Source organism: Alternaria triticimaculans, assembly GCF_023758025.1.
Source record: "Alternaria triticimaculans strain BMP 0046 chromosome Unknown scaffold_2, whole genome shotgun sequence".
In the NCBI taxonomy this organism is placed as follows: Eukaryota; Fungi; Ascomycota; class Dothideomycetes; order Pleosporales; family Pleosporaceae; genus Alternaria; species Alternaria triticimaculans.
Window position 1 is genome coordinate 2474169 of NW_026055959.1, and position 27138 is coordinate 2501306.

The window sequence follows — 27138 nt, forward strand, 5'->3', positions numbered from 1 at the left end:
GTAAGGGTGTCTTGGAATAGTTTAAGTTTTATGGTTGAGACAGAGTAAGATGACTCTATGCTGCACTGCGTGTCGACGCTCAAGTATTCACGTTGGCATTTCGGAGATGCAGATTCATCGAACCTTGTGGAGGACTACTTCTCTGCTACCATCTAGTTTACACAAAGTCGTCCTTATTGCACAACATTACATGCATCCACAACTGAAGAACGAGCATACTTAGACAATTCAAGGTCTCATTTCATTGCGCACCATACATACAACAGTATAGCAAAACTATTAGAATTTCACCTAAGCCAAAGAAAACCACACTACTCTTCCAGGCCACGCGTCCAAGACGGTGCCGATGAGCCCAAGGGGAATAAGCGCAAACCCACGCAAACCATGCAGGATAAATACAAAGTTGACCGATATCTTACAACAGGATCATAGCCATGCCAGAGGCAACGGCAGCAACAACGTACAGACCCATGCCGAAGGCACCGTTGGTGAACTGGGGAGCGGACAGACCGGCGGCAGCACTGCCGGAGCCGGATGCGTCACCAGAGCTGGAAGCACCGGTAGCCTTGGCAGCAGCACCCTTAACGGAGCCAGTGCCATCGACACCAGCGTCCTTGAGAAGGGAAGAGCAGCCGGAAGCGGTGGGGCTGGCAACAGCCTTCTTGGAAGTGGCCTGACCCTTGAAGTCGCAGCCATCGCTGACCTTCTTAGCGTAGGCGTTGAGAGCGAAAGAGAGCTGCTCGCGGCTGGAGCACATGCCGTAGACACCGTAGGGGCCGGCAGTGGCGTTCTTGTTGATACCCTGGCAGTACTCGCCGTCCTTCTCACCGCAGATGAAGCCGAACATCTTGCCGAAGTCCTCCTCCTCGGTGTCATCGGCGACTTGGCAGCTGAGAGTCTCCATCATGCACGAGCAGAGGTTGGCGTTGGCGACCGGTGGGAGGGGGTCAGACTCGGCCTCCCACTTGCCAGAAGTGACCTTGGGGCACGAGGCAGCGGCGGTGTTGCTGGGCTTGTACTCGGACATCTTGACACCGACGGGGGTGGCCTTGGCGATCTGCTTGGACAGGTTGTCAAAGTCGTCGTTAGTCTCGACCTTGCCGCCCTTGATGGAAGCGAGACCTGGGAAATGTTAGAGGCGATTCCAAGGATCGACATATGGGAAACTTACCGAACTTGTTCTCCTCCTCGAAGTACATGTAGACGATACCTCCAGACCAGACACCAGTCATTTGCTTGCCGTAGAGAGCACCGACCTCAGTGAACTTGCGGGGGCGAGGAGTGTTGCAACCGTACTCAGCGAAGAAGACGGGGACGTTGTACTTCTCAAAGTTCTTGGTCTGGACATCGAAACCGGACTCGGTGAAGGAGGAGTCACCGCACCACGAGTAGATGTTGTAACCCCAGAAGTCAATAGCGCTGTCGGCGTCGCCGCAGTCGAAGTAGTTGGCCATGTTCTCACGGATGTCGGCATCGTCGTTGGTGGCGTATCCGACACCAATCTCACGGTAGTTCTTGCTCTTGATGTAGGCCTTGGTGTCACGGACAGCTGCCTTGACGAAAGCGCTTGCAACGGTGTTATTGGGCTGGTTGCTGACCTCGTTTCCGGCGAAGAAACCGAGAGTGTTGTCGTACTTCATCATCTCGTCAACGACGCTGGTGTAGCGCTCGTATAGCTCGACAGTCCAGCCGGGGTCGTCACGGTTGATCGACAGTCCTGGCTCAGACAGATCGGCTACAACGTAGATGCCCGCATCGGCAAGCTGGGTCATGCAGTCCTCATGGTCCTTCTTGGGATCAATGGCGTACACACGGATAGTGTTGGTCTGGAGCTTCTTGAGCTGCTCAATGTCACGCTTGCATGCTGACGAGTCGGCAAGAGGGTCGGTGATGTCAAGGTCGTCGGTCGAGGCAGCTGTGGAGTTGGAGTTGATTTCTTGCTGGTATGCGACACCCTTCATGAAACTGAGCGATTGTTAGCTTGGCTTTGCTTGACTTTTCTTGAGTTCTTGGGTCTCTTACAATTGTTCACCACTGTTCTTTTGGAAAAACTTCTGGCCCTAGGCATTGTTAGACACGCCAGTCGCACCTGTCGCACGACATCATACCTTGATGACAATGGGGTCAACGGCGGCTTGAACGCCCGCGAGTAGGGCCGCAGTAGCGAAGACTCCGCGCATCTTGGTAGTAATAGTATAAGACGAGTTCCAAGAGTAGTGGTGGTGTTGGCGAGAGCTTGGGTTGAATCGCCGAGAGTTGTGTTTAAAGGGTGTAGAGAATGTGTTTAGGAAGGAACAATGAGATGAAGGAGTGTGGCGCAACAGCGAATGAGGCTGTATGCGAAAAATGAATTATTCAAGGACGTAAAGACGGACTGGTAAAACAGAAAAGTGAGTGTAGAAACGACTCTGAGGCACAACGAGTGAAGAAATGTAGGGTCAATCAAGCATTCCAAGAGGGATCAGCGAGGGTTCACCTGTGCCCCTGATACTAGTCTTGTTTCGCATTCATGGCCCGAGCGCCTTCGAGACCATCATCTATTCTTCTATTGCACCAACACCGCAGGTAATATGAATGTTGGATATTGGAGACTACACGTCCAGCTTCGCGGTATGGTAGTCAGCTTCTTTCACCAAAACATTACCAATGTTATTGTCGCATTTTGGGACTGTCAGCGCGGCTCGTAGTCAAGAGTCGCGATCTCGACGCGTACGTACACCCAATTTCGCACCCCACTGAGAGCCGCCTGAGCCCCACTGCGGATCATGTTGCTAAATTGAATGGCGTCTCTGCAGATGTCACGGTATGTGTCCCGAGCAGTCCCGGTGCGCCGTGTTGGATTACAAGAGAGAAGGCGGGAAGTCGAGACTGTGGATCTTGGGGATGGATGTCGGCGATTGCGATGGTCGTCGACGCTGGAGTGCACAGCCTCGTGCAGCCTCGTGAAGCCCCGGCGTGACCGCGGCACTTTAGGTTCGGAGGCACACGACACGCAGTTTGTGCAGCTGAAACCTAGTCGTTGGTGTGGCGAAGTCGCTCGCGCCGTGAGGCGGCCAATGGATCATGATGCGTTCACAGGCAGATGCCGCTGACGCTGGTGTTCGCACGTCTGCGACTCGGCTCCAGACAACCATTGGTCATCACAAGGGAGGGGCATGGCGAGGCTTCAGGCCGGGAGCTGGCATGCCCGAGAGCGTTTGAGAGTAATGCTTGCATACAAAGATAGCTGGTCAAGGAGTGTGCGCAATTATGTATTGATGAAGCGGTTACGGGCTAAGAGAAGTGCATGTAGAGAGTTTGCATACAGACGTAATCATGATCAGACTTGCTACACTGGTGTCAGGACGACTTAGACGCTCTGTAGCCGGCTCATTTGCCATAGTGTCGACGTTGGGAACCGGGCGGCCTAATATAGCTCACCAGCTGGGGCCCTGGTCGGTTGAATTGGGGTGCGGTGAGGGATTCCGTCATCATGCGATCGCTTTTGATTCATGCACGACTCAGGAGATTCACGCGCAACGAGACAGCGGCTTTTGGGAGGGAAGTAAACATGCAGGCGGCAAAAGGACTGGGGCATGTTGAGGTGCGGTGTGTTCGGGTGTGATCAGGCTCAACAGAAGCACTAGCAGCGACTGGCGGCCGTCAGCCCCCTTTGGATTGCGACACCAAGCACCGTTGGCCTTTGATGAGCTAGGGCTAGGGCGTTGCGGAAGCGCGCCACGTCGCGATTGGCCGTCAGATAAGAAACTTATCGTCGCTATCGCGGCCGGTCGAGCAGCGGGCGAAGCAGGCGGGACTGCCTTGGTCTGCCGGGTCGCTAGTCGTGGTTTGATCAGCGCGGGCCTCGCAACCGTGCAGCGCAGTCTTTGTTGGCCCATGGCTGCGAGCAGTCGTGACGTGAGGGAGACAACCAGCAGCAGCGGGGGAGCAGAGGCAAAAAGCGGTACTGCAGTCTCGAGCTGTCAGCCGAGTCACCCAGAGCGCGCTGCGTCGGCGCCGGGTGACGGCAAGCAGGGCGGTGGTGTCGTCTTTGTTGTTGGTGTATTCGGGAACCGGTAGTATCGATATGCAAGCAGATCGGAGATTCCATGGTAGCTGGTTTCCTGGCCAGCGCCGTGCGGCCTCGGCCAGAGCAGCGCGCAGAGGGCGCGCAGCAGATCGCAGCTCCTCTTGCTCGAGTGAGCGCAGCGGAGCAGCTTTGTAGTGTGCATACGTCCATGATCTCCGGTGCCTTTTTTAGAGGGGCGACTCAATATCGGGACGTGAATGCTAGCGAAGGGGACCCATGCGCAGCGTCTCTGACGGCGTTAGGCTAGCTTGGCGGTCGTGCCTTTCATTTTCAGGGGAAGCTGCTAAAAAGCTCTTTGCCTGCCCTTCCGCATTCACCACTGTCGCTCACTCACCACCTTCTTCTTCACGTGTCCGTTTTCTTCTACATTGCCTCTCGTTTCATTGCGTTGAGGTTGTGTAGCTTGGACGACCCGCCCCGACTGCTCCCTCACCCGCCTTGAGGAGGAGAGCCGCTACCCGCCACTTCCACCCAGCCTAATTCCCACTTTCGCCCCAGCAGCAGACAAGCGCCGATTCGCCGCGCGTCTCTCCTGGCAACCACGACCGGCTGCATACTCAGCTTTCCACTCGCTACGCCCGACCACAACACCAGACTCTCTTGCACTGCAGCAGGCACGAGCAGCCCGCTGTGCTACTGAGACATTGCCGCCCCCGCGATAAACAGCGAGCCACTTCCATAACAACACACTCGTTCAACCACCCCATCTGCACCTAGTGCATCGACGTCAACCGTATTTCGCGGCAGCACGACTACGAGCAATCCGACTCTGCCGCTCCTAATGCCCATTGTTTGAGGTACGACGACCCCTCCGACGCCCGCCGTTTCAGCATTGGCGGCCCCTTGCGCGACAGTTATTGACAGCTCGCCTCGCAGATTTACATCCCACTCTAATAGCTTCCCACGATGTCCGGACATCCACAGGGAGGCCACTACGATGACGGCTACGGCCAGACTCAAGGCCACGCCCAGGGCCAGCCTCAGGGCCAGGACGCCTACTACCACGACGACCAGTACGGCCAGTATCACGACGACGCCCACGGCGCCCAGTACCCGCAGCAGGGCCAGCACACCGATTCCTACTATGACGAGCAGTGCGTATAGACCCTTAGCGATGTGCTCGATCGATTGCTAACAGCCATGCAGAGGTTACTATGACGGCCAGCAGGGCGGTCAGTACCAACAAAACGGCTACTACGACGAGCGCGGCCAGCAGGGCTACCAAGACGAGTACTACAACGACCAGTACTACGACCAGGGTGGTGCCCAGGACGGCTACGCAGCCAACGGCCAGCAGCCCCGTCGCCGTCAGCACGACTCTGAGGAAGACTCTGAAACTTTCAGTGACTTCACCATGCGTTCCGACATGGCTCGTGCCACCGACATGGACTACTACGGTCGCGGGGACGAGAGGTACAACAGCTACGCCGAGGGCAACCGCGGCTACCGTCCCCCTTCGTCTCAAGTTTCGTATGGTGGCAACCGCTCGTCAGGTGCTTCAACGCCAATCTACGGCATGGACTACTCCAACGCCCTTCCCGCCGGACAGCGCTCTCGCGAGCCTTACCCGGCGTGGACTGCTGAAGCCCAGATTCCCTGCACCAAGGAGGAGATTGAGGACATCTTTCTCGACTTGACCGCTAAGTTCGGTTTCCAGCGTGACAGCATGCGCAACATGTACGACCACTTCATGACCCTGCTCGATTCGCGTGCGTCCCGCATGTCGCCGAACCAAGCGCTTCTGTCGCTGCACGCCGATTACATCGGTGGAGAGAACGCCAACTACCGTCGATGGTACTTCGCGGCTCATCTCGATCTGGATGATGCCGTCGGCTTCGCCAACATGAACCTTGGAAAGGCCAACCGCCGCACCCGCAAGGCTCGCAAGGCCGCCAAGAAGAAGGCCAGCGAGAACCCAGGCAACGAGCAAGAGACTCTCGACGCTTACGAGGGCGACAACAGTCTGGAGGCGGCTGAATACCGCTGGAAGACCCGCATGAACCGCATGTCGCAACACGACCGTGTTCGTCAAGTCGCCCTATATCTTCTCTGTTGGGGAGAGGCCAACCAGGTCCGTTTCATGCCTGAGTTGATGTGCTTCATTTTCAAGTGCGCCGACGACTGGCTAAACTCGCCTGCTGGACAAGCTCAGACAGAGCCAATCGAGGAGTTCACCTACCTCAACAATGTCATCACGCCGTTATACCAGTACTGCCGTGATCAAGGTTACGAGATCCAAGATGGCAAATACGTCCGTCGCGAACGCGACCACGCAGCCATCATTGGATACGATGACATGAACCAACTGTTCTGGTACCCAGAGGGTCTCGAGCGCATCGTATTTGAGGACAAGTCTCGTCTTGTCGACATTCCACCGGCTGAGCGCTACGCAAAGTTGAAGGATGTCCTCTGGAAGAAGGTCTTCTTCAAGACATACTACGAGCGCCGTTCGTGGTTCCACATGGTTATCAACTTCAACCGTATCTGGGTCATTCATCTGACTTCCTTCTGGTTCTACACGGCTTTCAACTCGCAACCTCTCTACACCAAGGGTTACGAACAACAACGAGACCAGAAGCCCGAGAAGGCCGCTACCTTGTCCGTAGTTGCTCTCGGTGGTACCATTGCCTGCTTCATCCAGATCTTCGCTACTATCTGCGAGTGGTGCTACGTTCCTCGACGATGGGCTGGTGCTCAGCATCTTACGAAGCGTCTCTTGTTCCTTATCCTGTGCTTCGTCGTCAACATTGCCCCTAGTGTCTACATTCTTGGTATGGACAAGCGCACCGGTACTATCGCCAACGTTCTCGGTGGTGTTCAGTTCGCTATCGCTTTGGCCACCTTCGTGTTCTTCTCGCTCATGCCTATCGGAGGTTTGTTCGGCAGCTACCTGACACGCAACTCTCGCAAGTATGTTGCAAGTCAAACGTTCACTGCCAGCTACCCTCGCCTCGCCGGCAACGACATGTGGATGTCTTATGGCCTCTGGGTCTTGGTCTTCGCTGCCAAGCTTGCTGAGTCGTACTTCTTCCTGACTCTGTCGATCAAGGACCCTATTCGCATCCTGTCACACATGAAGAAGCCCTCTTGCCTTGGAGACGCCATCATTGGTAACATCCTCTGCAAGTACCAGCCTCGAATCTTGCTCGGTCTCATGTACTTCATGGACTTGATCTTGTTCTTCTTGGACTCTTACCTGTGGTACATCATTGCGAACATGTTGTTTTCCGTCTCTCGGTCTTTCTACTTGGGTGTCTCGATCTGGACACCATGGAGGAACATCTTCTCTCGTCTGCCCAAGCGTATCTACTCAAAGGTTCTCGCCACCACCGACATGGAGATCAAGTACAAGCCCAAGGTCCTCATTTCTCAGATTTGGAACGCTGTGGTCATCTCCATGTACCGCGAGCATCTCCTTGCGATCGACCACGTCCAGAAGTTGCTTTACCACCAGGTTCCTTCCGAGCAAGAGGGCAAGCGCACTCTGCGTGCTCCTACCTTCTTCGTGTCCCAGGAAGATCACTCCTTCAAGACTGAGTTTTTCCCCGCTCAGAGCGAAGCCGAACGCCGTATCTCTTTCTTCGCTCAGTCGCTGTCGACTCCCATTCCCGAGCCTCTACCAGTCGACAACATGCCCACATTCACAGTCTTGATTCCCCACTACGGTGAAAAGATTCTATTGTCTCTCCGTGAGATCATTCGCGAGGACGAGCCTTACTCTCGTGTCACTCTTCTTGAGTACCTCAAGCAGCTTCACCCTCACGAGTGGGACTGCTTTGTCAAGGATACCAAGATTCTTGCCGATGAGACCTCTCAATTCAATGGTGACGACGAAAAGGGCGAGAAGGACACCGCTAAGAGCAAGATTGACGATCTTCCTTTCTACTGCATTGGTTTCAAGTCCGCCGCGCCTGAATACACCCTCCGCACTCGTATCTGGGCTTCTCTTCGTTCGCAGACTCTTTACCGTACCATCTCTGGTTTCATGAACTACAGCCGCGCTATCAAGCTTCTCTACCGCGTAGAGAACCCTGAAGTCGTCCAAATGTTCGGTGGCAACTCTGACAAGCTTGAGCGTGAACTCGAGCGTATGGCTAGGCGCAAGTACAAGATCTGTGTATCTATGCAACGTTACGCCAAGTTCAGCAAGGAAGAACGCGAGAACACCGAGTTCCTCCTCCGTGCATACCCCGACCTTCAAATTGCCTATCTGGATGAGGAGCCTCCCATGAACGAGGGCGAGGAACCGCGTATCTACTCTGCTCTTATCGATGGTCACTCTGAGCTCATGGACAACGGCATGCGTCGTCCCAAGTTCCGCATTCAACTCTCCGGCAACCCAATTCTTGGTGATGGCAAGTCCGACAACCAGAACCACTCCATCATCTTCTACCGAGGAGAGTACATCCAGCTCATCGACGCCAACCAAGACAACTACCTTGAAGAGTGCCTGAAGATTCGCAGCGTCCTCGCTGAGTTCGAAGAGATGACAACTGACAATGTCTCACCTTACACTCCTGGCCTTCCCAGCTCTAACTTCAACCCTGTCGCCATTCTCGGAGCCCGTGAATACATTTTCTCCGAGAACATTGGTATCCTTGGTGACATCGCTGCCGGAAAGGAGCAGACGTTCGGTACTATGTTTGCTCGTACTTTGGCCCAGATCGGTGGTAAGCTCCATTACGGTCATCCTGATTTCCTCAACGGTATCTTCATGACAACACGTGGTGGTGTCTCCAAGGCGCAGAAGGGTCTCCATCTCAACGAGGATATTTACGCTGGTATGAACGCTCTTCTCCGCGGTGGTCGCATAAAGCACTGCGAGTACTACCAGTGTGGTAAGGGTCGTGATCTTGGTTTTGGTTCCGTCCTCAACTTCACCACCAAGATTGGTACAGGTATGGGAGAGCAGATGTTGTCTCGCGAGTACTACTACATGGGTACTCAACTTCCTCTCGACCGATTCCTGTCCTTCTACTACGCCCATCCCGGTTTCCACATCAACAACATGTTCATTATGTTGTCGGTTCAGTGCTTCATGTTCGTACTCATCCACCTCGGCGCGCTCAACCACGAGACGATTCTCTGCCACTTCAACAAGGACCTTCCCATCACCGATCCTCAGTGGCCCAACGGTTGCGCCAACTTGGTACCCGTATTCGACTGGGTCTCGCGTTGTATCGTTTCCATCTTCATCGTGTTCTTCATCTCTTTCGTTCCCCTTGTGGTCCAAGAGTTGACTGAGCGTGGTTTCTGGCGTGCCGCGACTCGTCTCGCAAAGCACTTCTCCTCCGGATCGCCCTTCTTCGAGGTTTTCGTCACTCAGATCTATGCCAACGCTCTCCACACCAACTTGTCCTATGGTGGTGCTCGTTACATTGGTACCGGACGTGGTTTCGCGACAGCTCGTATCCCCTTCGGTATCTTGTTCTCACGATTCGCCGGTCCTTCCATCTACATTGGAGCCCGTTCGTTGATGATGCTGCTGTTTGCCACCATCACAGTTTGGGGTCCATGGCTCATCTACTTCTGGGCATCCCTGTTGTCCCTGTGCTTGGCACCGTTCCTCTTCAACCCCCATCAATTCTCATGGGACGACTTCTTCATCGACTACAGGGAGTACCTTCGCTGGCTGTCTCGCGGAAACACCCGCTCGCACAGTGCCTCCTGGATCGGATACTGCCGTCTCTCGCGTACGCGTATCACTGGTTTCAAGCGCAAGGCTCTCGGTGACCCGTCCGCCAAACTTTCCGGTGATGTCCCTCGTGCTCACTTCACGAACATCTTCATGAGCGAGGTATTCGGACCCCTTGTCTTGGTCGCCATTACCATCATCCCCTACTTGTTCATCAACGCTCAGACTGGTGTCAATGACAACCGCCACAAGGAAGATGAAAAGACAGACCTGAAAGATCCCGAGGCGTCCGGTGCTCTGGTCCGTATCGGACTCATTGCATTCGGTCCCATCGCCATCAACGCTGGTGCTCTTCTGGGCTTCTTCGCTTTGGCTTGTTGCGCGGGTCCTCTGCTCAGCATGTGCTGCAAGAAATTCGGTGCCGTTCTGGCTGCTATTGCGCACGCCATTGCTGTTCTCGTCCTCCTCATCTTCTTTGTTGTTCTCATGTTCCTTGAGGGCTTCAGCTTCCCCAGAGCTTTGTCTGGTATGATCGCCGTCGTCGCTATCCAGCGCTTCTTCTTCAAGCTGATCATCACGCTTGCTCTCACTCGTGAGTTCAAGGCCGACACCGCCAACATTGCCTGGTGGACCGGAAAGTGGTACACTATGGGATGGCACACAATTTCTCAGCCTGGTCGTGAATTCCTCTGCAAGATCACAGAGTTGGGCATGTTCGCCGCCGACTTCATTCTCGGCCACGTGCTCCTCTTCTTCATGCTTCCGATCTTGTTGATCCCATACGCCGACAAGGGTCACTCTGTCATGCTGTTCTGGCTGCGACCTAGGTATGTTCCCTCATAACTCGTTCAATTGACATCCGCTAACACGTAACAGTCGTCAAATTCGTCCTCCGATCTACTCGCTCAAGCAGACCAAGCTTCGCAAGCGTCGTGTCATCCGCTACGCTATCCTGTACTTTGTCCTCCTAGTCGTCTTCTTGTGCTTGATCGTTGGCCCAATCGTCGCCGGCAAGTACATCAAGCTGGACGTCGGCCTGCCTCTGTCAATCTTGCAGCCTACTGGATACAGCAACAACGACACCACAAACACCCCTACCGGATCATGTGTCAACGGCATGAAGTGTCCATTATGGAACGATGGTGCTGCCACAGGTGGAGGTGATGCCGGTGGTGCCGCTGCGACCGACGATGCCGCTCGCCGATTCCGTCGGTACATGGCATACTAAAAGCACATAGCGCGAATCGTTGTTTACTGCTTTCGCAGCCTGCATTGTACAATATTGGCAAATCATGAGCGTGGCGACATGGCTTGGTCCCATAATGATTGTAATATCCACTACAGCATTTCCTTCGTTTTAGGCGTTCTACGGCGGGCTACATCCACCTGCTTTCTCTCTTTCTGAACACATTGGTGTCCGCCTATGGCGCGGACTTGACTGCACATACACACGAAGGGGCTGTTTTGGTTCATCATGGAAGGCGAATATGTTAGAAAGTGAATTCATTACATAGATATATTGATGTCTTAACAACTACGACCTTCTTTCCTGTGACTTTATGCTCTCGTGCATCCTCTAATGTCGTTTTTGTGGGTTTGCAGGCCCAATTCATTGCTCCAGGTGGCTGCCTTGGTTACTGTTTTTTACTCACGCTACTCCGTAGGCCAAGTGAAGTAAAGGGCCTCTTTCACTTTGTACAGCTTCAACTCCGGCCCTTGGATGAACCTTACAGCTCATCGTGATATCTACGTGAGAAGTCGCTTTTCTCTGGTAGCGTGTATTCACTTTCGCTACTTGAAATTCGCTGATGTCATACCTTGAGCTATTCCCCCATATATCCTCGCATACTGAGACCTTTGGGTGGGCCGCTGGAGCACGAGCAGAGAACCAAGCTTTTGACGTTTTGCAGCCCATTCATCCAGATTGCCATCAGTGTGGTGTATTCATAAGTATCAACCTAGGCAGGTAATTTGCATGGTAAAGACAGGAACGCAAAGAGACAAGCGAAGCGATCCTAGTGGCGTTTGACGACATGCCCTGAGATATTTTGCCTTGTTCTCTCTAGGCACAACGATGTCTCGAGGTTATTGATTTGCTACACAGTCATCTTTGGTTGTACAAAAGATTGATCCGAGGTATCACTGGGTTCAGTCATTAGTGGGGATCGTCGAAACAGCCCATGAGACATGGCTCTGGGGACACCTTGTTTGCTGGCGATTATTCATGCAGGGCATGGTAGACTGTGATGCACTCATACAAGATAGGCTCAGTTTGGGCTCATTGACTAGCTCGAATCCATTAACCTGTGGATGACTCTGTTTGCTATCCAGCTCAGTGAAGAAAGATGATTGGCTAAGTTGCCTATAATCCTTGGTTCAATTGTATATCTACTATTTTGTACATAAGACGCTGCCCAAGCGTCATGCAAGGTGAAGGGTCGGTCCTTGTTGCCTGCTGAAGCTATAGAGGCGAATAGGGTAATGACAACAATAGTTGACTGCATGATACAAGCAGAACAGGCTCACAAGTGAGAGCCTTGGAGGTAGTGGAAGATATTTGGACTGAGAAGTAATGATGAGAGGAGATACTTCATTTGGCGAGGCAACGGACAAGTCCTTCTGCACCATTCCTTCTGCACCGTCGAAGTGGCTCTAAATCACATTAAAAGCATCACACGAGAGACTACTAACCGAGACGAAGTCTCCTGCCCGTTATGTAACCATTTCTCTTCTCGACTAATAGATCCCGCCTAGTTAGGATCCGGACCCTTGGGAAGGTAGTATGAGTATGCATGGTGGCCTCGGCCGGTGCAAGAAAAAGGCTCAACTGGTTGCCTGACGCCCTGCAAGGGTTTAGAGTACTAGAGGGACGAAGGATCAATGAAGTCTAGAGTACCTAGGTAGTGTCGATGGACGGGAAAGTATGCGAGACTGGTGATTGGTTGGTGGAGCATCTTTCCAACTGCTTCCGAACTCGACATGCCGCAATTGCGTACAAAAAGTCACTATTGGGAGGCTATAGAGAGGTCTCGAGGGCTACCTGGAAGTTTGGTCAACAGACACACGCGCTGCACACACGGAGCTAACCGCTTTAGGACGGCATTCCCGGCGTCGCCGCAACATTGCCCAGGTGAACCCCCAAACATCAAGGAGGTACCATTGATAACACAACCAGCAATATGGACCTGCATGAGATACAGAATGTTACTGCGCGCTTCATCGCCGACGCCAATACGCAGTTCAATCGCATACCCGGCTCCGCCATCGCTGTTCGCTACATCAAGTCGAGTTACCAGAACGACCCCGTTCGCAGCGCGGTAGAGCTGTTCCTGTTCCTCTTCGCCGTGCGCTACCTACTTGCACCCAAGTATAGCACGAAGAAGAAGGTTCAACTTACGGATGAGGTGTGTTTTGCGCCTTGCAGACAGGCTGACCGACATGGTGGGCTGACAAGGAAATAGGAGATCGACGAATTGGTCGAAGACTGGACGCCAGAACCGCTTGTCGCGCCCACTACTGCCCTCGAGGAATTGGACAACGAGAAGCGACCCATCATTGTTGGGTATGGAAAACGCCCTTCCCAGTGTTCCGAGCCAATGCTAATGAGCGCCGCGCAGACCGACCGGCCCCAAGTCGAAGCTCTCCAATGGCCGCACCGTCACGAACCTTGCCTCGTACAACTTCTACAACTTCCTCTCCAACGATGTTCTCAAAGACAAAGCCATTCAGACCCTGCGCACATACGGTGTCGGCCCCTGCGGACCCCCTGGTTTCTACGGCACACAGGATGTTCACATGAAGACCGAAGCCGACGTCGCTGCACACCTCGGTGTCCCCGCCTGCATCATCTACGCGCAATCCTTCTCGACCATAAGCAGTGTGATTCCCAGTTTCAGCAAGAGAGGAGATATCATCGTCGCGGACAAGGCGCTCAACTTCGCTGCGCGCAAGGGCATTCAAATCAGTCGCAGTACTGTCAGGTGGTTCGAACACAATGATATGGAGGATCTGGAGAACGTACTCAAGAAGGTTGTCAAGGAGCAGGCCAAGAAGCCGCTCACCAGACGTTTCATCATCACCGAGGGCCTGTTTGAGAACATTGGGGATGTGGTTAACCTGCCAAAGATCGTACGTCCATCGCGTGTCCATGCTGATTATCAAGGTGACAGATTGGCTAACCGTTTTTCTAGGTCGAACTCAAACTGAAGTATAAGTTCCGTCTCATCCTCGACGAAACCTGGTCCTACGGCGTCCTCGGTCGCACCGGCGGCGGCGTCACCGAAGCGCAAAACGTCGATGCCGCAGAAGTAGACATGATCATCGGCTCGCTTTCTGGCCCTCTCTGCGCGGCAGGAGGATTCTGCGCCGGTAACGAAGAAGTGGTTGAGCATCAGCGCATCTCGTCCGCGTCATACACTTATTCCGCTGCCCTTCCTGCTTTATTGAGTACAACAGCGAGTGAAACAATCAGCCTGTTGCAACAACAACCGGATATCCTCGCGGGACTCAGGGACAATGTCAAGGCGATGCGGGGACAGCTGGACCCCAGGAGTGATTGGGTTAAGTGCAGTAGCTCAGGAGATAACCCCATCATGCTCCTTGTTCTCAAAGACGAGGTCATTGAGAACAAGAAACTGAGCATCGACGATCAGAACCAGATCTTCAGGGAAGTTGTTGACGAGGTACGTTCTCTCCGTTGTATTCCCGATTTCATCTCTAGGCAAGTCGCTAACAATCACAGTGCCTCGCAAACGGCGTCCTCATCACACGACTCAAGTCTTTCCCACTCGGCCTTGGACTGAACCCCCGCGACGCGGGCTGGCAACCTACACCCGCACTGAAAGTGTGCGTGACAAGCGGTCTGACAAAGAAGGAGACAGAGAAGGCTGGTACAATCATAAGGCATGCCGTCACCAAGATTGTAAGCCGACGGAAGTAGATCATGAAGCTGATGGGCATTGGGTTTTGGGCATTGCCAGCATGAAGGCGGCGTTTGGGCTTCGAGCATTTGCTGATGGCCTGTGTATATGTATGATATACTTCTTGTATAATTTCCTTGCCATGTATATCTCGTAATAGATAATATCTTGTTTAGAGCGACTGCAATAGTAGAAGGGCTTTTGTGCTAACTGTGCAACGCGCTGAGGCAAGACATTTCTCAATTTCCGCGCACAGTGCTGAGTAGGCAGATCCTAACCCCTCTGTTCAGGACACAGCCACATACTTGGATATGCTGAACAAAGAACTGCCGATGTAGAGAAACAATTGCCGCAGGCACGTGCGAATCACATGGCTGAGCCGGGCAGTGCAGCAGCACGGAAGTTTGCGTAGGACGAAAATGACGTTGGTCCCCAGCCGCCTTGATCTAGGCCCAAATTGCCCGGGGCACGTCACTGCCTACCTGCGCACACCAACAACAAGCTTTCTCCACGCAACAACCCTACCCAGACCCTTAACTTTCCCGCTCCCCCCTCTAGTTTCTGCCTTTGCGCAACACAAGACACCTCGATATCTCTGTCTTGATTCTTGCTTTGAAGCAAGCGGAAGCGGCCTATTGCACAGTACACACACACCCGCAACAACATCAAAACCATGTCGCAACGACGGAACGGCGGAGAGCCGCAGCCCAAGGACGAGATGCCCCCAGCGAAGGGTGAGGGTACGTTGGCAAAAGAACCCAACGCAATATATGGATTAGAAGGGGCTGACAGGAAGAACAGTGCAGGACAAGCAAAAAAGGCTCCTCTCGCAGGATGCTGGACATTTCTCTCTCGTGAGAGCTCTGCACGCCGCTGACTACATTACCGAGCTCAATGGTACGTTTCTCGATATCCATTCCGACACACATTTCCGCCAATTACGACGCGAAAGAACGAGAACCTGTACTAACAAGATATCCAGGCTTCTGCGGCGTAATGTCCATCATGTCCTCCCTCCGCTACTGCACGCAGTCAGACCCCTTCAACTACACGAACCTGTACTGGGCCCTCGGCTTCATCCCCCTCGGCCTCTTCTTCGACTTCATGGACGGCAAAGTCGCCCGCTGGCGCAAGAAGGCGTCGCTCATGGGCCAGGAACTCGATTCCTTGGCCGACCTCGTCTCCTTTGGTGTTAGCCCCGCCGCCGCTGCCTTTTGTCTCGGTCTGCGCACCCCCGTCGACCACCTGCTCCTGAGCTTCTTCGTGCTCTGCGGTCTTACGCGTCTCGCGAGGTTTAATGTTACGGTTGCTATGGTGCCGAAGGATGCGACGGGCAAGAGCAAGTACTTCGAGGGCACGCCGATTCCCATGTCGCTGGGTATCGTGCAGATCATGGCATACTGGGTGTACAAGGGCTGGACGTTGGAGCAGATTCCCATGGGTCTTTGGCTTGAGGGCACGGCGTTTGAGTTCCATCCTGTTGTTGCCATGTTCATTCTTCACGGATGTTTGATGGTTAGCAAGAGCGTCCATATTCCCAAGCCCTAGATTGCTGGAGCAGAGGAGAGAAGCTCAGCATTTTGTATGTGAGCCGCTGCGATTGGGACGATGGAAGTAATGGATCTTTGGCCTATAGAGAGGATAATCGGCTACTTTTGTCCTGTTAGTGAGACGCATGACGATGCTATGATAGATTAGCGGGCGTACAAAATACAATGATACCCTATTATCAAGAATTGCCTGAAACTGCACCATGTCTAGAGGAAATAGCGTTGGAAGGCAACTACCATGTCACTGCCAGTCCCTGTGAATTAAGAAGTCTATTCGAATTGTTACTATTACAGAGAAAGTCAAGTTCAATGACTGTGGTATCATGGTTCTAAATCTGCGATTCAAGCCTTCCTGAACCAACAACAGGAAGAGGAAAGTTCCATCAAACAGGACCGAAACAGCTTCTGACCCGGTACACCTCATGCCGACCTAAATGCTGCAAGGAGCCAAGCTCTCCAGAGATGGAGTATGCAAACATGCCGGAAAGGTACAAGATAGCTTGTCTGGAACCTCCACCAGGGCGATGGTAACGCAGGATGATCGTGTCTTGTGGCAACTGCTCGACGATCATGACGTCTATTTTGGTGTGGGCGACGATTGTCGCGAACGGAAGCAAGGAAAGTATGTCAAGTTGTGCAGTGATACAATCACCGCGTGATGATCAAAGAGAAACCGTCGAGCCATTGCGCGCAGGAGCCTGATATGCCGCCGATGGTGTAGCCACGAGGAGGGATGAGCGTGTGTCTGCATATTAGGGTTAGCTAGTATTTGTCAAGCCATGGATCTCATACATACCCGCTGCCACCATTCGGGTTTCCATACCACTCGCTCTTCCTCCCCAGGCTTGTTAGTATTTGTAGACCATCGATCCAAAGGCCAGCGCGCAGAGAAAAGCCCAGCAGCAGCTCTCCTTTCCGGGTATCCAAGGCAAACTCAGTCATGCTACCTCCTCGCTTGCCGAAAAGTTGGGTGTGTGTGTCTTCATACACAAATTCCAGTCCATCCACCGCGGAACCATGGTACACTTTGATGCTAAGCAAAAGCTTGGTTTGAATGTGGACGTAATCGAAGATGACTTCATGAGGCTGTGAACCCTGCATCTGGGAGTAGCCAAGCTTGCCACCGCGGTAGCCCCATCGCCCGTCCGGTATCTTGACACGGGAGTTCTTCTGGTTGGAAAGCTGACTGAAATCCTCCACCACGTGCTTGCCTCCACCCGCAGAGTAGACTTCGAGTTTCAGGCGCAACTTTTGCTTCTCTTTGGGTAACAAAGATCGAAGCGAGTTTTCTTCCAGTGCAACCTGTCGTGGATACTGGTTGTCCTGTTCAGGAAACTCTTTCCAGTAGTGACAAACCTCCTCTCCTTCGGTGTACAGCTCCACCCATGCGATGCCTGATTTCGAGGTTGCGATGACACCGCCTTGGCTAACATCGACTGTCCACACTTGGACACTGCCATCACCGTTGATGTTTGGGCCATCGATAGGTATGCGGAAACAGGGGTGAAATCGGAAACGGAGGACATCGAGCTTGTGCCATCTGCACTCGTCGTTTGGCAGGACTAGTCGCTGACCGGTTGACTTGGTGCGGGTTGAGTAGGGTTCTCGGCAAGTGAAGGTTCGGTTCAATGTAACGTAGTCGCGTAACATTACACCCGACTCTTGATGAGGACAACCAAAAAGATGACCCGTCTCATGCAGATGGGCACCGATGCCTATGTTGGCAGCTTCCCAGTTGCTTCCAGATTCGTTGCAATCATTGGCGACGAAGGCAGTGTTAGTTTGCGTACAGTCTTGGAAAGCCTGGAAAACCTCTTCGATGCTCGACGGATAGCTGTGGAGCGCATGCGAGCCAAAGATGGCTAGCTGTAGATCTCCAGTACCCCCGCCTAAAGCCGCATGTCCTCGAACTGTGTTCTCTTGCGTGTCCCAATGTGTGTCGAGAAACAGACAAGAGACGTAGTGTTTCTGGCCTGGTACCATGGGGAAGTAGTCTCTACATGCTTCTATGGCAATGTCGAAAAGTTCGTTCTTCTTGGTTCCTGGTCCGTACTGCTGTGCGCGTTCTAGGTCGCGTATTTCAGCGACAGACCTTCTTGAGCGTATAACGTGGATTTTGGCTTGCGTCCGGTATTGGTTGTGCTCCCAATCCTGGTAGCTTAGCGTTCCAGGTTCCCAGGCATCTTCAAATCGGAAGCAGCGTCGACCGAATCCGTAACGCTTCATTTGCTCGCCAGTAAAGGCTTGCCAAAGATACGCAGCCATACGAAATTTCTTGGTCGCAAGTTCGAGGCCGTTACCTTCTCGCTCGATGCGCTCTGGTGGGGCGTCGTACGTGCCAGGGGAATCATGCCCTAGTATGATCGCAAGCTGGAGAGGTGGCGAGTGCGACAATGGGAGGTAATTAATATTGATGAAGGAGGCATGTGAAGGGACGGAGGTGTTCGGTGAGGAAACCTTGGGCGAGGCAAAGTCAAGTCGGATCCTGTTCCAGCCAGGCTCCAGGTGCACCAAGGCCTTGAAGTAGGAGTCATGTACTGGCCAGCAAGTAGATGGGAAACGGCCCTGATGGTGATTAACCGTAAGTGTGCCGTCCAGCGGTTTGCTTTGTGCTTCACCGATCTGCCCGAATATGAGCAGCACTTGCTGGTGTACCCAGGAATTATCCGAGACCGATAGGATGCGCGGCGCGAGTAGCGAAGATCTATTAAACGAGCTGTTGGAGCCGGTCGAGGTAGGCGATGCTAAACCCTGGAGGTGCTGTTAGAGCAACGTCTTGTGAAGATGGCTACGATTTCTTACATTCATGCTATAACGCTTCACGGGGTCGACAGTCGGTCGCTGAGGTCGCGCAGGCGCAGGTGTAGGGCCATTGGTGAGGTCTTTGGTTTGAGTGTTGACTTCGTCGGTGGTAGAGGTGGCTGGCGTAGTAGAGGGCGTCGACGAGCCAACTTGAGAGGAGTTCAAGGTAGAGGCGGACACGCGATGGGCTAAGCCTTTGCCGTTCTGGGCGTCGGCACCATTTGCTTGCTTGTCGCCATTCTTGGACATGCGGCTGCTCTTCCTACCAAGGCTTCTGAGGAAAGACGGCATGGTGACAACTACGGCGCTGGTATACGGGTCGAATTATGAAATCATAGGCGTAGGTATCGTCCAAGGTCCAAAGTGGATATGTTCAGTGTCGTCTCAGTGAGGTACAGCGCAGGTAGGTAACGAGCGACAAGGAGGGCGCGGTTGTGGAGCTGTGAGGACGCGTAATACGGCGAGCGTGATAATCACTGATAGGGTGGGAACAAGCGAGCGGGAGAGTGTACTGGCAATAGCTATGTACTATGCGGGAAGCGAGTGAAAGCAGGATATGCAGTATGACGGGAGAGGGCAAAGAAAGCTGGTGGTGAAGAAAGTGGCAGCGCTGTCGAGGTGGAGAGGCAGCCGACGTGAAGTGCTGCAGCTCCGTCGATCCAAGCTAGCAGGACCGAACAGGTAGTTGTTCAATTGGGAAGGCTCTAGCGCCAAAGCAGGCCAGTTGGCAGGAATTGGCCTTGTTGCGCAACTGCGGGAGGACAACTAGTAAGAGTTGCGACTGTGGAGTCGAGCGCGAGCGCATGCGCATGGTGAGCAGGCGTTCGCGACTTCCTAGCGACTCAACGAATGACGTTGGTGCGCAACGTCCTCTAGCCGCTTTGGGACGGCAGGTCGTGATCTGACATGTGTATGCCATCCAGTGTCATGTCCATCAGCGCCGTGAGCGACAATGGCATGGCAGGCTGTCCGCCATTGACACACGCATGTGATGCGCATGCGGCGTCGAGGCATATGTGGTGGCCGGCCCCGTCACCGATTCTGCGCGTCGTCATCCGCGCATCCAGGTGGTGTAGCTCGAGAAGCAACGGACCTCGCCCGTTCCCCGAGGATGGCCTGCAGCGATAAGGCAAGGCGTGTCTGAAACATTCCCACGGTCCAGCGTTACCGATACCATACGGTACCTCTCCTGTCTTACTCAGCACGTTACCGCAGCCACCAGATGCGCGACCCCTGCCGCTCGCCAAACCCTCAGCAGCATAGGTTTTCTTTGTTGCAGGCGCACTCGGACAAGGCTCCAGCGCCGGATAGGAGCCCGCTATGGGGTCACTAAGGCTTTCGTGCCGCTTGCGACTCCTAGCACCTTGACTTCATCATCACTCCTACAACGCCCTGGCAAGTACGAGGCCTGTGCTGCCGCAGACTTTGAGGCTAGTCCGCTTGCATCGCCAGCTCCTCACATTCCTTGCCGGACCGTCACCTCAGCTCCGCCCACGTTTCGTCTGTAGCAGCTCTATCGAGACGTTCAGCGGGCCATATCACTGCTGGATCTCCCTGCCCCGTCGTCCAACCCAATTGCTCCGCCATGGCTGAACAGGATGAAGTCGCGAGCAAGGTCCTGCGAAGGGCCCAAGTCTCAAAGGTCCATCTCTCCGTCTGCAGCCCCTCGCCCTTTGTTTGCTAACCCGGTGCACTACAGATGACCCGAACGCTGCAGAACCGCCTCGCCCTGGCCAACGTCAAGATGAAGAACGGCTGGGAGAGCCTCAGCCTGGATGCCATTGAACCCGTCCTCGACGGCGCTGAGCGCAAACGTAAGCGCCCCGGCTCCAGCAACGAAGCCATGTCGGATGTTTCGAGCGTCTCCGAGCGCTTCTATCAACCCAGCGTCCTCGACTCCTCCCCACTCCAAGCCCCCATATTCTCCGACGATGTCCGACGATCCGTCAGCCGGTCCGTCAGCACAGGCAGTTACCTTCAAAACAAGCGGCCCCGTCAAGACCGGACAATGTACCCAGCATCGAGCAACCACGCCCGTGTCAAGGTGAGGACAGCCACCAGCGCTGCTACCTCATGGAAGAACAGCTTCCAACTGCCCGAGTCTTCGCCCGTATACCATCGCCGGCACGCACGTTTCGGTCGTCAACATGTCCCTAGCCTTTCTTTCGTCTCCGAAACCTCGACCGTTCCCGATCCACACTCGCCCCTACTCTCCGAAGACGACGACGAAGACCTACCTATCACATCCTTCTCTATCAACAGATCGCACTTTTCCCTCGACCGATCGCACTTCCAGTCATCGCCGCCGCCACAGAGGGCCCCACGCACGCCGCCCCCTGATGTAGCTCGCTCAGCACGTCTTCGACAACGTGGATTCAATGCTGCCGGCGCAGCTCGGGAAGGAAAACAAGGAGATGACGATGCAAACCTCTTGATGTACCTGGCTACATCACCGACGCCAGTCCGTCCAGGTCACCAGAAGCCGCAGATGCTTGCGCCATCGACTCCACCACCCAAGGCGACACCTCTTCCCTCGTCGATGATGTCCACGCCCGGCGGTGGCGGCTCTCACTACATGGGTTTCGGACTTGCGACACCGTCAACAAACCTCAATTTTGCCGAGTTCCTCAACATGTCGCCGAGTCCTGCCCAGGCCAATGCATCGTCATGGAACCGCACCCCTGTGGCCACACGAACACCTGCTGCCGTCCGAGAAGCACGACGTCACCTCAACTTCGATAACATTGGTCCTCCTGGTGACGCTTCCCATATGAACGCTCATGTTGGAAGAATGGACGGTCCAATGGACCTTGGCGGAGAGCTCATCTCGTGATCCTCCCATCTTCTTCCACACACAGCCCAGCACTCATGTGGGCACGACGCAACGACACCAGGGCGACATTAAGCATGCGCAGTGCATCGCCCCGCCACCAACACACCCAATACCGCTATCGAATGGCGCCTTCTTTCTTCACTTACTTTTGATTCCTTGATAAGCATGGCGTTTACAGAGGCAAGACCTCTTTGGTTATGGAAGGCATCATCGACACAACCCATGCATAACTGCATACGTTTCCTACGTTATCTTTCGCAAGTACCGCCCAACCGCCCCTTGGCGGCAAAATCAAGCTAGCAACAACGCAAGCGCTTTGTATCACCCTTCACGCATATCCCCGTTTGAACACTTTTTTCCAGCGACTGTATTCTAAGCAATTTTCTGTTCATTTGTTTGCTATCAGCTCAGCACAGCATAGTATAGCAGTATCACATTACGCGAGCGGTAGATTGGGACCGACGGCCTAGCCAGGCACCTCCGAAATGCAACTGCATTTTGGGGTTTGGTCATGTAGGCGAATAATAAGATGCATTGAATGATAAAGTGCCGTACATACTTGTTTCCTGGTCTCGCTAATGCACTGTGGGAAGGCTGTGTACGATAGCGAATCATCGCTACGCCACACGTCTGCATTTCCAACCACTACAACCACTTGTCTGAAAGCTATGCGGCAAATGCGAACATGATCAACGGTTTGCAGCAGTGTGAAGTACACTAAAGGTCCTATGCACCCTTCACGAGCGGCAACACCTGGGTGTTACAACGACGACGCCGCCCTTCCCATCACACCATCACGTATTACCTGCATGTACCCTACATACACAGAACAACACATCAATTCAAAAGATCTCGAACCACTGCACCCCAGGTAAGAGTCATAAAGCTCTACAAGGAGCAGCCAGCCACAGACCCCTCCTCCTAACCTCCGCATATTCCCACAGCCAATGAAGTCTGCCCAAACCGACGCGCTCCAGAAGTCGCCGACGCGTTTCGTGCCAACTTCGTGTCCGAGTCGCAGCGTCTTGATTGGTCACGGCGCTGGTGAAAGGCGAGGCCAGCCCTTGTCGCCAAGGGTAACCATTAAGCCCCAATTTGGAAGCGTGGCTGGTATTGAAACGTGATGATGTAAGAATGCGCGGCTGGGAAATCTATCTGTACGGTGTGGATTCGTGACGGGATGATCGCCGATTTAGTGGGTGTTAGGCCCGTGGCTGGTAGTGCATGGGCGCGGGCGGCTTGGGTAACGAACGGGATTAATACACCTCACTTCTGATAAATGCGTCGGCTGGGTGATGGCGGAGGACGGGACGGGTCACGCATGCATTGTCAAGATGACCATTTAATGTTGATCTTAAAGAAGCAAAGGCATAGGTCACTGCTATCGCGCCTCCCAGGGCTAAAGATTGAAGTTCCTTTTCTCGCCCTTCGTACTTCTTTTGCCCAGTGCCCAGGTCCACGTATTAGCCTCGAATCCAGAGGACCCGCGGCTCCATCTCCGGGCAAGACCAAGACCCGGGACTCTTTTTGTCGGTGCGAAATGGGGGTTCTACCAAACCTGCTTTCGGTGGTGCATTGTCTGTGTTCGTATTTTATCCTGGCTATGAGGGAATTAGGATTGGTGCTTATGATGGCGTTCCTAGCTTCCGCGGAGAGAGAGGATCAGATTGGGAATCAGATGCAGGGCGAAATGTGAAATGCAGGTCGAGTCGCGGTACCAGTCGTAATCACACCGCGAGTTCCATGGTGGATGAGGCTCTTCGTGCCTGAAAGATTACGATTCCCATGGGAAGAAATGGGTGTATGCCCTGCAGATGGCTAGCAGTCTGCAACCGTCCCATGGTAGCCTGACAGCATGTTGGCAGTTGTTAGGGCAAGAGTAACTTCTTCTGCTTCAATCGATTATTATGGAAAATGCATTTTGCTATTATTCATCATACAGATCTGATAGCCTGAAGATCCATCATTCCTGCTACGTTTCCTTACATTCACCCATCTTTCCATACTATGCGTCCCATCGGTATCTCGTAATGAAGAAAAAGAACATTGCCCTAACGCCGCCGCTATTGCTGGAAATCACGCAATATGCGCTTCTTTCATGTACACAGGGCCATTGTCAGAAAGCAGAAAATAAGACACAAAGAAGATGGACAAGAGTCCTAAGAAGAGCAGGAAGTTGGTGGGTCTGAGCCGTTAGATCACCTAGCATACGTGTTCGAGTTGACTTGGCTCGCCATAACCATCATCCACACGAGGAATATGCTTCCGATGATCCAGAAAGCGAACTCGGCTTGCCAGCATTGGCCTGTCTACTGTTAGCCATATGTCTCTTCACTTGTCCGAGTGGTTTCAAACACCAAGAATACTTACAGATATTCCTCTGCTGCAGGAATGCCAATGTATCCATGTTCGGCCCATCCACGTCGTTGTTGAAGACGTATGTATTGCACTGGTTGTTGATGTTGGGTCCGGCGAAAAGTTGTATCGCGGTTCCGATGATTCCGGCGATGAAAAGGACGAGGAGGATGAAGGAGAGGAGCATCATAGTGCCTGGGAGGAGTTTCCGTTGCGCGATGAAGACGATCTCGATAATGATGAAGATTATGGCCAGAGTGCCAACTGTGACGCCGTAGGGCATTATCCTGTTAAAGGAATTAGCAAAGCATTCATATGTATACCTCGCTCACTATGCTGGCCGCATAGGAGGTTGTAGAGTGTACATACCATGGCGTCCCCAGTCCCATCCGATCTTGTATCGCCATAAACTGCGCATTCACTCCCAATATTGTTCCGGCTGTTGCAAGCATGACAATCGTCCAGATGTTCAGCTGTAGGTCGGGCCAGTAGTACTTCTCCCGTACTACTACCGCTGAGCCCACAACTGTGCCTGAATGTCCTGCGCGAGCCATTGTATCTTTCTGTCGCGCCTCGGCGGCTAAGTCGGGAGGGTTCTGGTGAATGCGATTGCGGGCAGGCTTGCGCTAGAGTGTTCTTGCTGTGGCGTTCGATATGCGCAACGGTGGTAGTTCGCCGGTGCAACGGTTCTTCGAGTCCAGAGTTCTTGCGCTTTGAGCTACAGAGCCTCGTGTCGTTGATTTGCTATGCCGCCTATCCGCAGATTAGGCTTGGGACTTGGCGCTGTCGCAACGTTTCCCTTCTCCTATACCGCGAAAATCGGGGTGCTTTTTCGCTCCCGTTCTCAATTGCTTTTGTCGCGAAAGTATCACGAGTCTTTGCGCTCGCGGTCGTGTAGTGCGTGCGATGATGGATGACGTTACAGGTAACCTCAGCAACGTGCGAGGGTGTTGCGGGGCGGATGCGGAGGTCTCGGAGGTGCCTCAACAGTGAACACTTCCTTCAGCGTGATGTTATCGTGGACGGGAGAATCAGGAAAGATGTTTGCGGAGACGCGGGGAATAGAATGATGGAAATTGCGAATGCACGATGCTGAAATTGCCAAAGCCCCTGTTGTTGTGGTCCGAGGAACCTTCATGGCAGCCCAGCCTCCCAAGCTGGGATGGGGCTGGGAACGAGACTATTGGACCGGCGCAAACATCCCTTTGCTACAAACCTGGCATGTTGACATGGCTCCAGTGTTTGACAGTTGTGACGTCTGATTTATTGTCTACTGTTGGTTTCTTCGAAATTAGCATTGACTGGTCTGCGGATGTTTTTCATGTTGATAATAAGCCATGCGGCTCACTGCAGCAGCGCGTAAACTATACTACAGAGCCACCCAATGCAAACAGGCATCTAGGTACGGATCACTCATGGTATACATCCATACAGCTGTATATAGCAAGTTCGCGTTTGGCAGACCTTCCAGATGTGCAACACTTTTGGAAGCGCTCTTTCATGGCTGCAGTGAACAACTACCAGTCTGACGAACAGACCGTAGTCTAGCGATTTCCAAAACAACAGCTCATACTAGCGTAGCGCACCGAGTGCATTCCTGTGATCTTTGCCGTGTAATCGATAAGCCTGGCTTGCGGCGTCTTGCGAGCGTTTCCCGCACGGTCGCTGGCGTCGAACTCTGCTCTAGGAAATGTTTCAGTCGCCCAAATGCATCGGGCAGGTTGGACTTCAGAGTAATTTGACTAGAAAATATAACGCGCACATCCTTTACAAGATGTCCATAGCATGGCGCCATGTCTAGACATGATACATTGGCCCCATCAACTCCAAAACGCCTCAAATGATCATGGTATCGGTAGGTAATCGTAGGATCGAGCCGAAACGGCAGCGCAAACGGTTGCGCATTGCCAGCGTGTTCCGAATGAAGTGGTGACCGTCCCGGATCGAGGCACTTAGTATCCTCCTCGGCCACGTCCACCAAAACCACCACCGCCGCGTCCACCTCTTGAGAAACCACCACCACCGCCGCCGCGACCGCCGAATCCACTTCCTCCACGGCCACCGAAACCGCCGCCACGTCCAGGAGGTCCACCACGTCCCCGGGGTGCTCCACGACCACGACCTCCGAAGCCACGAGCTGCGCCACGAGGAGCTCCACGACCGGCACCGGCGGCCCTCTTGGGTTTCGTAACACCACCGACGGGCTTAGGCTTGGGAAGGAATCTAAGGGAATTAGCGCAAAAATCCCAAATGCATCTGAACCGGCTCACCTGTCAAGAGGGAGCAGCTTGTCGCCTCCAATGTAGAATTTGTCGCCAGCCTTGAAAGACTTGGCTTGTATGCCCTCTTGAGGCTTGATGGTGAAGTAGACCTGGTTCAACGGGCCGAGGATTTCGTCGACTTTGCCGATGGGTGTCTGTAGCTGGGTCAGCCGGTCATCCTTGTCTTTTCCCGTCGCGGTATATGTACCTTGTTCTCCAGGTAGATGGGCGCGTTGAAGTAGGGGATCTTTGTGTTTATGGATTCGCAGAACATCTCGTTTTCGCAGTCGTGAACGAATTTGCCCATTTCTAGCATGGTCATTAGCGCTTTGCTTGACCGTGTGATCGCGCCACGTACCGATGACAGTGTCTGGGGGTCCGAAAGAGCCTCCTCCAAAACCACCGCCGCGTCCTGTCGCGCATTAGCTAAAAGTCGTGTAGAGCTCCAGACATGCTACACACCTCCACGAGGAGTAAATCCACCACGTCCGCCGAAGCCGCCGCCGCGACCGCCACGAGGAGTTCCGCGAAATGCCATGTTGTTGGTGATGTTGAATGTGGATCGGTGCGCGAAAGGTGAGCTTGGTCTAGAGCTTCGCGAAAAGTTCGACTGAAAATGAAGTTGCAGATAGCGCGGCCAATCGGTACCACGTTTCGCCGGTGGCTCCTTCCGCCGCATGCAACCCCACCAAATGCGCCTCCTAAAGGGCTAAG

General features: G+C 53.6%; 8 protein-coding genes across 8 annotated transcripts; 4 read left to right on the plus strand and 4 right to left on the minus strand.

Annotated features, from left to right (window-relative positions):
- Window positions 1–415: 415 nt before the first annotated feature.
- On the minus strand, window positions 416–2180 carry J4E78_002493 (uncharacterized protein; the record flags this gene model as incomplete). The annotated part of the gene is made up of 4 exons (XM_049363139.1): window positions 416–1122; window positions 1172–1965; window positions 2023–2060; window positions 2109–2180. 4 exons carry the CDS (start codon window positions 2178–2180, stop codon window positions 416–418), a joined length of 1611 nt encoding a protein of 536 aa, XP_049225731.1.
- Window positions 2181–4975: 2795 nt separating this feature from the next.
- Window positions 4976–10932, plus strand: J4E78_002494 (uncharacterized protein; the record flags this gene model as incomplete). The annotated part of the gene is made up of 3 exons (XM_049363140.1): window positions 4976–5163; window positions 5216–10531; window positions 10581–10932. 3 exons carry the CDS (start codon window positions 4976–4978, stop codon window positions 10930–10932), a joined length of 5856 nt encoding a protein of 1951 aa, XP_049225732.1.
- Window positions 10933–12883: 1951 nt separating this feature from the next.
- Window positions 12884–14643, plus strand: J4E78_002495 (uncharacterized protein; the record flags this gene model as incomplete). The annotated part of the gene is made up of 5 exons (XM_049363141.1): window positions 12884–13108; window positions 13166–13266; window positions 13322–13832; window positions 13895–14386; window positions 14446–14643. The coding sequence occupies 5 exons, from the start codon at window positions 12884–12886 to the stop codon at window positions 14641–14643; spliced, it is 1527 nt and encodes a 508-aa protein (XP_049225733.1).
- Window positions 14644–15296: 653 nt separating this feature from the next.
- J4E78_002496 (uncharacterized protein) lies at window positions 15297–16171 on the plus strand (the record flags this gene model as incomplete). Its single annotated transcript, XM_049363142.1, has 3 exons — window positions 15297–15363; window positions 15425–15520; window positions 15606–16171. 3 exons carry the CDS (start codon window positions 15297–15299, stop codon window positions 16169–16171), a joined length of 729 nt encoding a protein of 242 aa, XP_049225734.1.
- A 650-nt stretch (window positions 16172–16821) lies between these two features.
- J4E78_002497 (uncharacterized protein) lies at window positions 16822–19266 on the minus strand (the record flags this gene model as incomplete). The annotated part of the gene is made up of 3 exons (XM_049363143.1): window positions 16822–16918; window positions 16970–18924; window positions 18976–19266. The coding sequence occupies 3 exons, from the start codon at window positions 19264–19266 to the stop codon at window positions 16822–16824; spliced, it is 2343 nt and encodes a 780-aa protein (XP_049225735.1).
- Window positions 19267–20560: 1294 nt separating this feature from the next.
- On the plus strand, window positions 20561–21808 carry J4E78_002498 (uncharacterized protein; the record flags this gene model as incomplete). Its single annotated transcript, XM_049363144.1, has 2 exons — window positions 20561–20617; window positions 20675–21808. 2 exons carry the CDS (start codon window positions 20561–20563, stop codon window positions 21806–21808), a joined length of 1191 nt encoding a protein of 396 aa, XP_049225736.1.
- Window positions 21809–24006: 2198 nt separating this feature from the next.
- Window positions 24007–24717, minus strand: J4E78_002499 (uncharacterized protein; the record flags this gene model as incomplete). Its single annotated transcript, XM_049363145.1, has 3 exons — window positions 24007–24113; window positions 24179–24450; window positions 24533–24717. The coding sequence occupies 3 exons, from the start codon at window positions 24715–24717 to the stop codon at window positions 24007–24009; spliced, it is 564 nt and encodes a 187-aa protein (XP_049225737.1).
- A 1398-nt stretch (window positions 24718–26115) lies between these two features.
- GAR1 (H/ACA snoRNP pseudouridylase subunit) lies at window positions 26116–26962 on the minus strand (the record flags this gene model as incomplete). Its single annotated transcript, XM_049363146.1, has 5 exons — window positions 26116–26386; window positions 26434–26579; window positions 26633–26733; window positions 26783–26836; window positions 26887–26962. The coding sequence occupies 5 exons, from the start codon at window positions 26960–26962 to the stop codon at window positions 26116–26118; spliced, it is 648 nt and encodes a 215-aa protein (XP_049225738.1).
- Window positions 26963–27138: the final 176 nt, after the last annotated feature.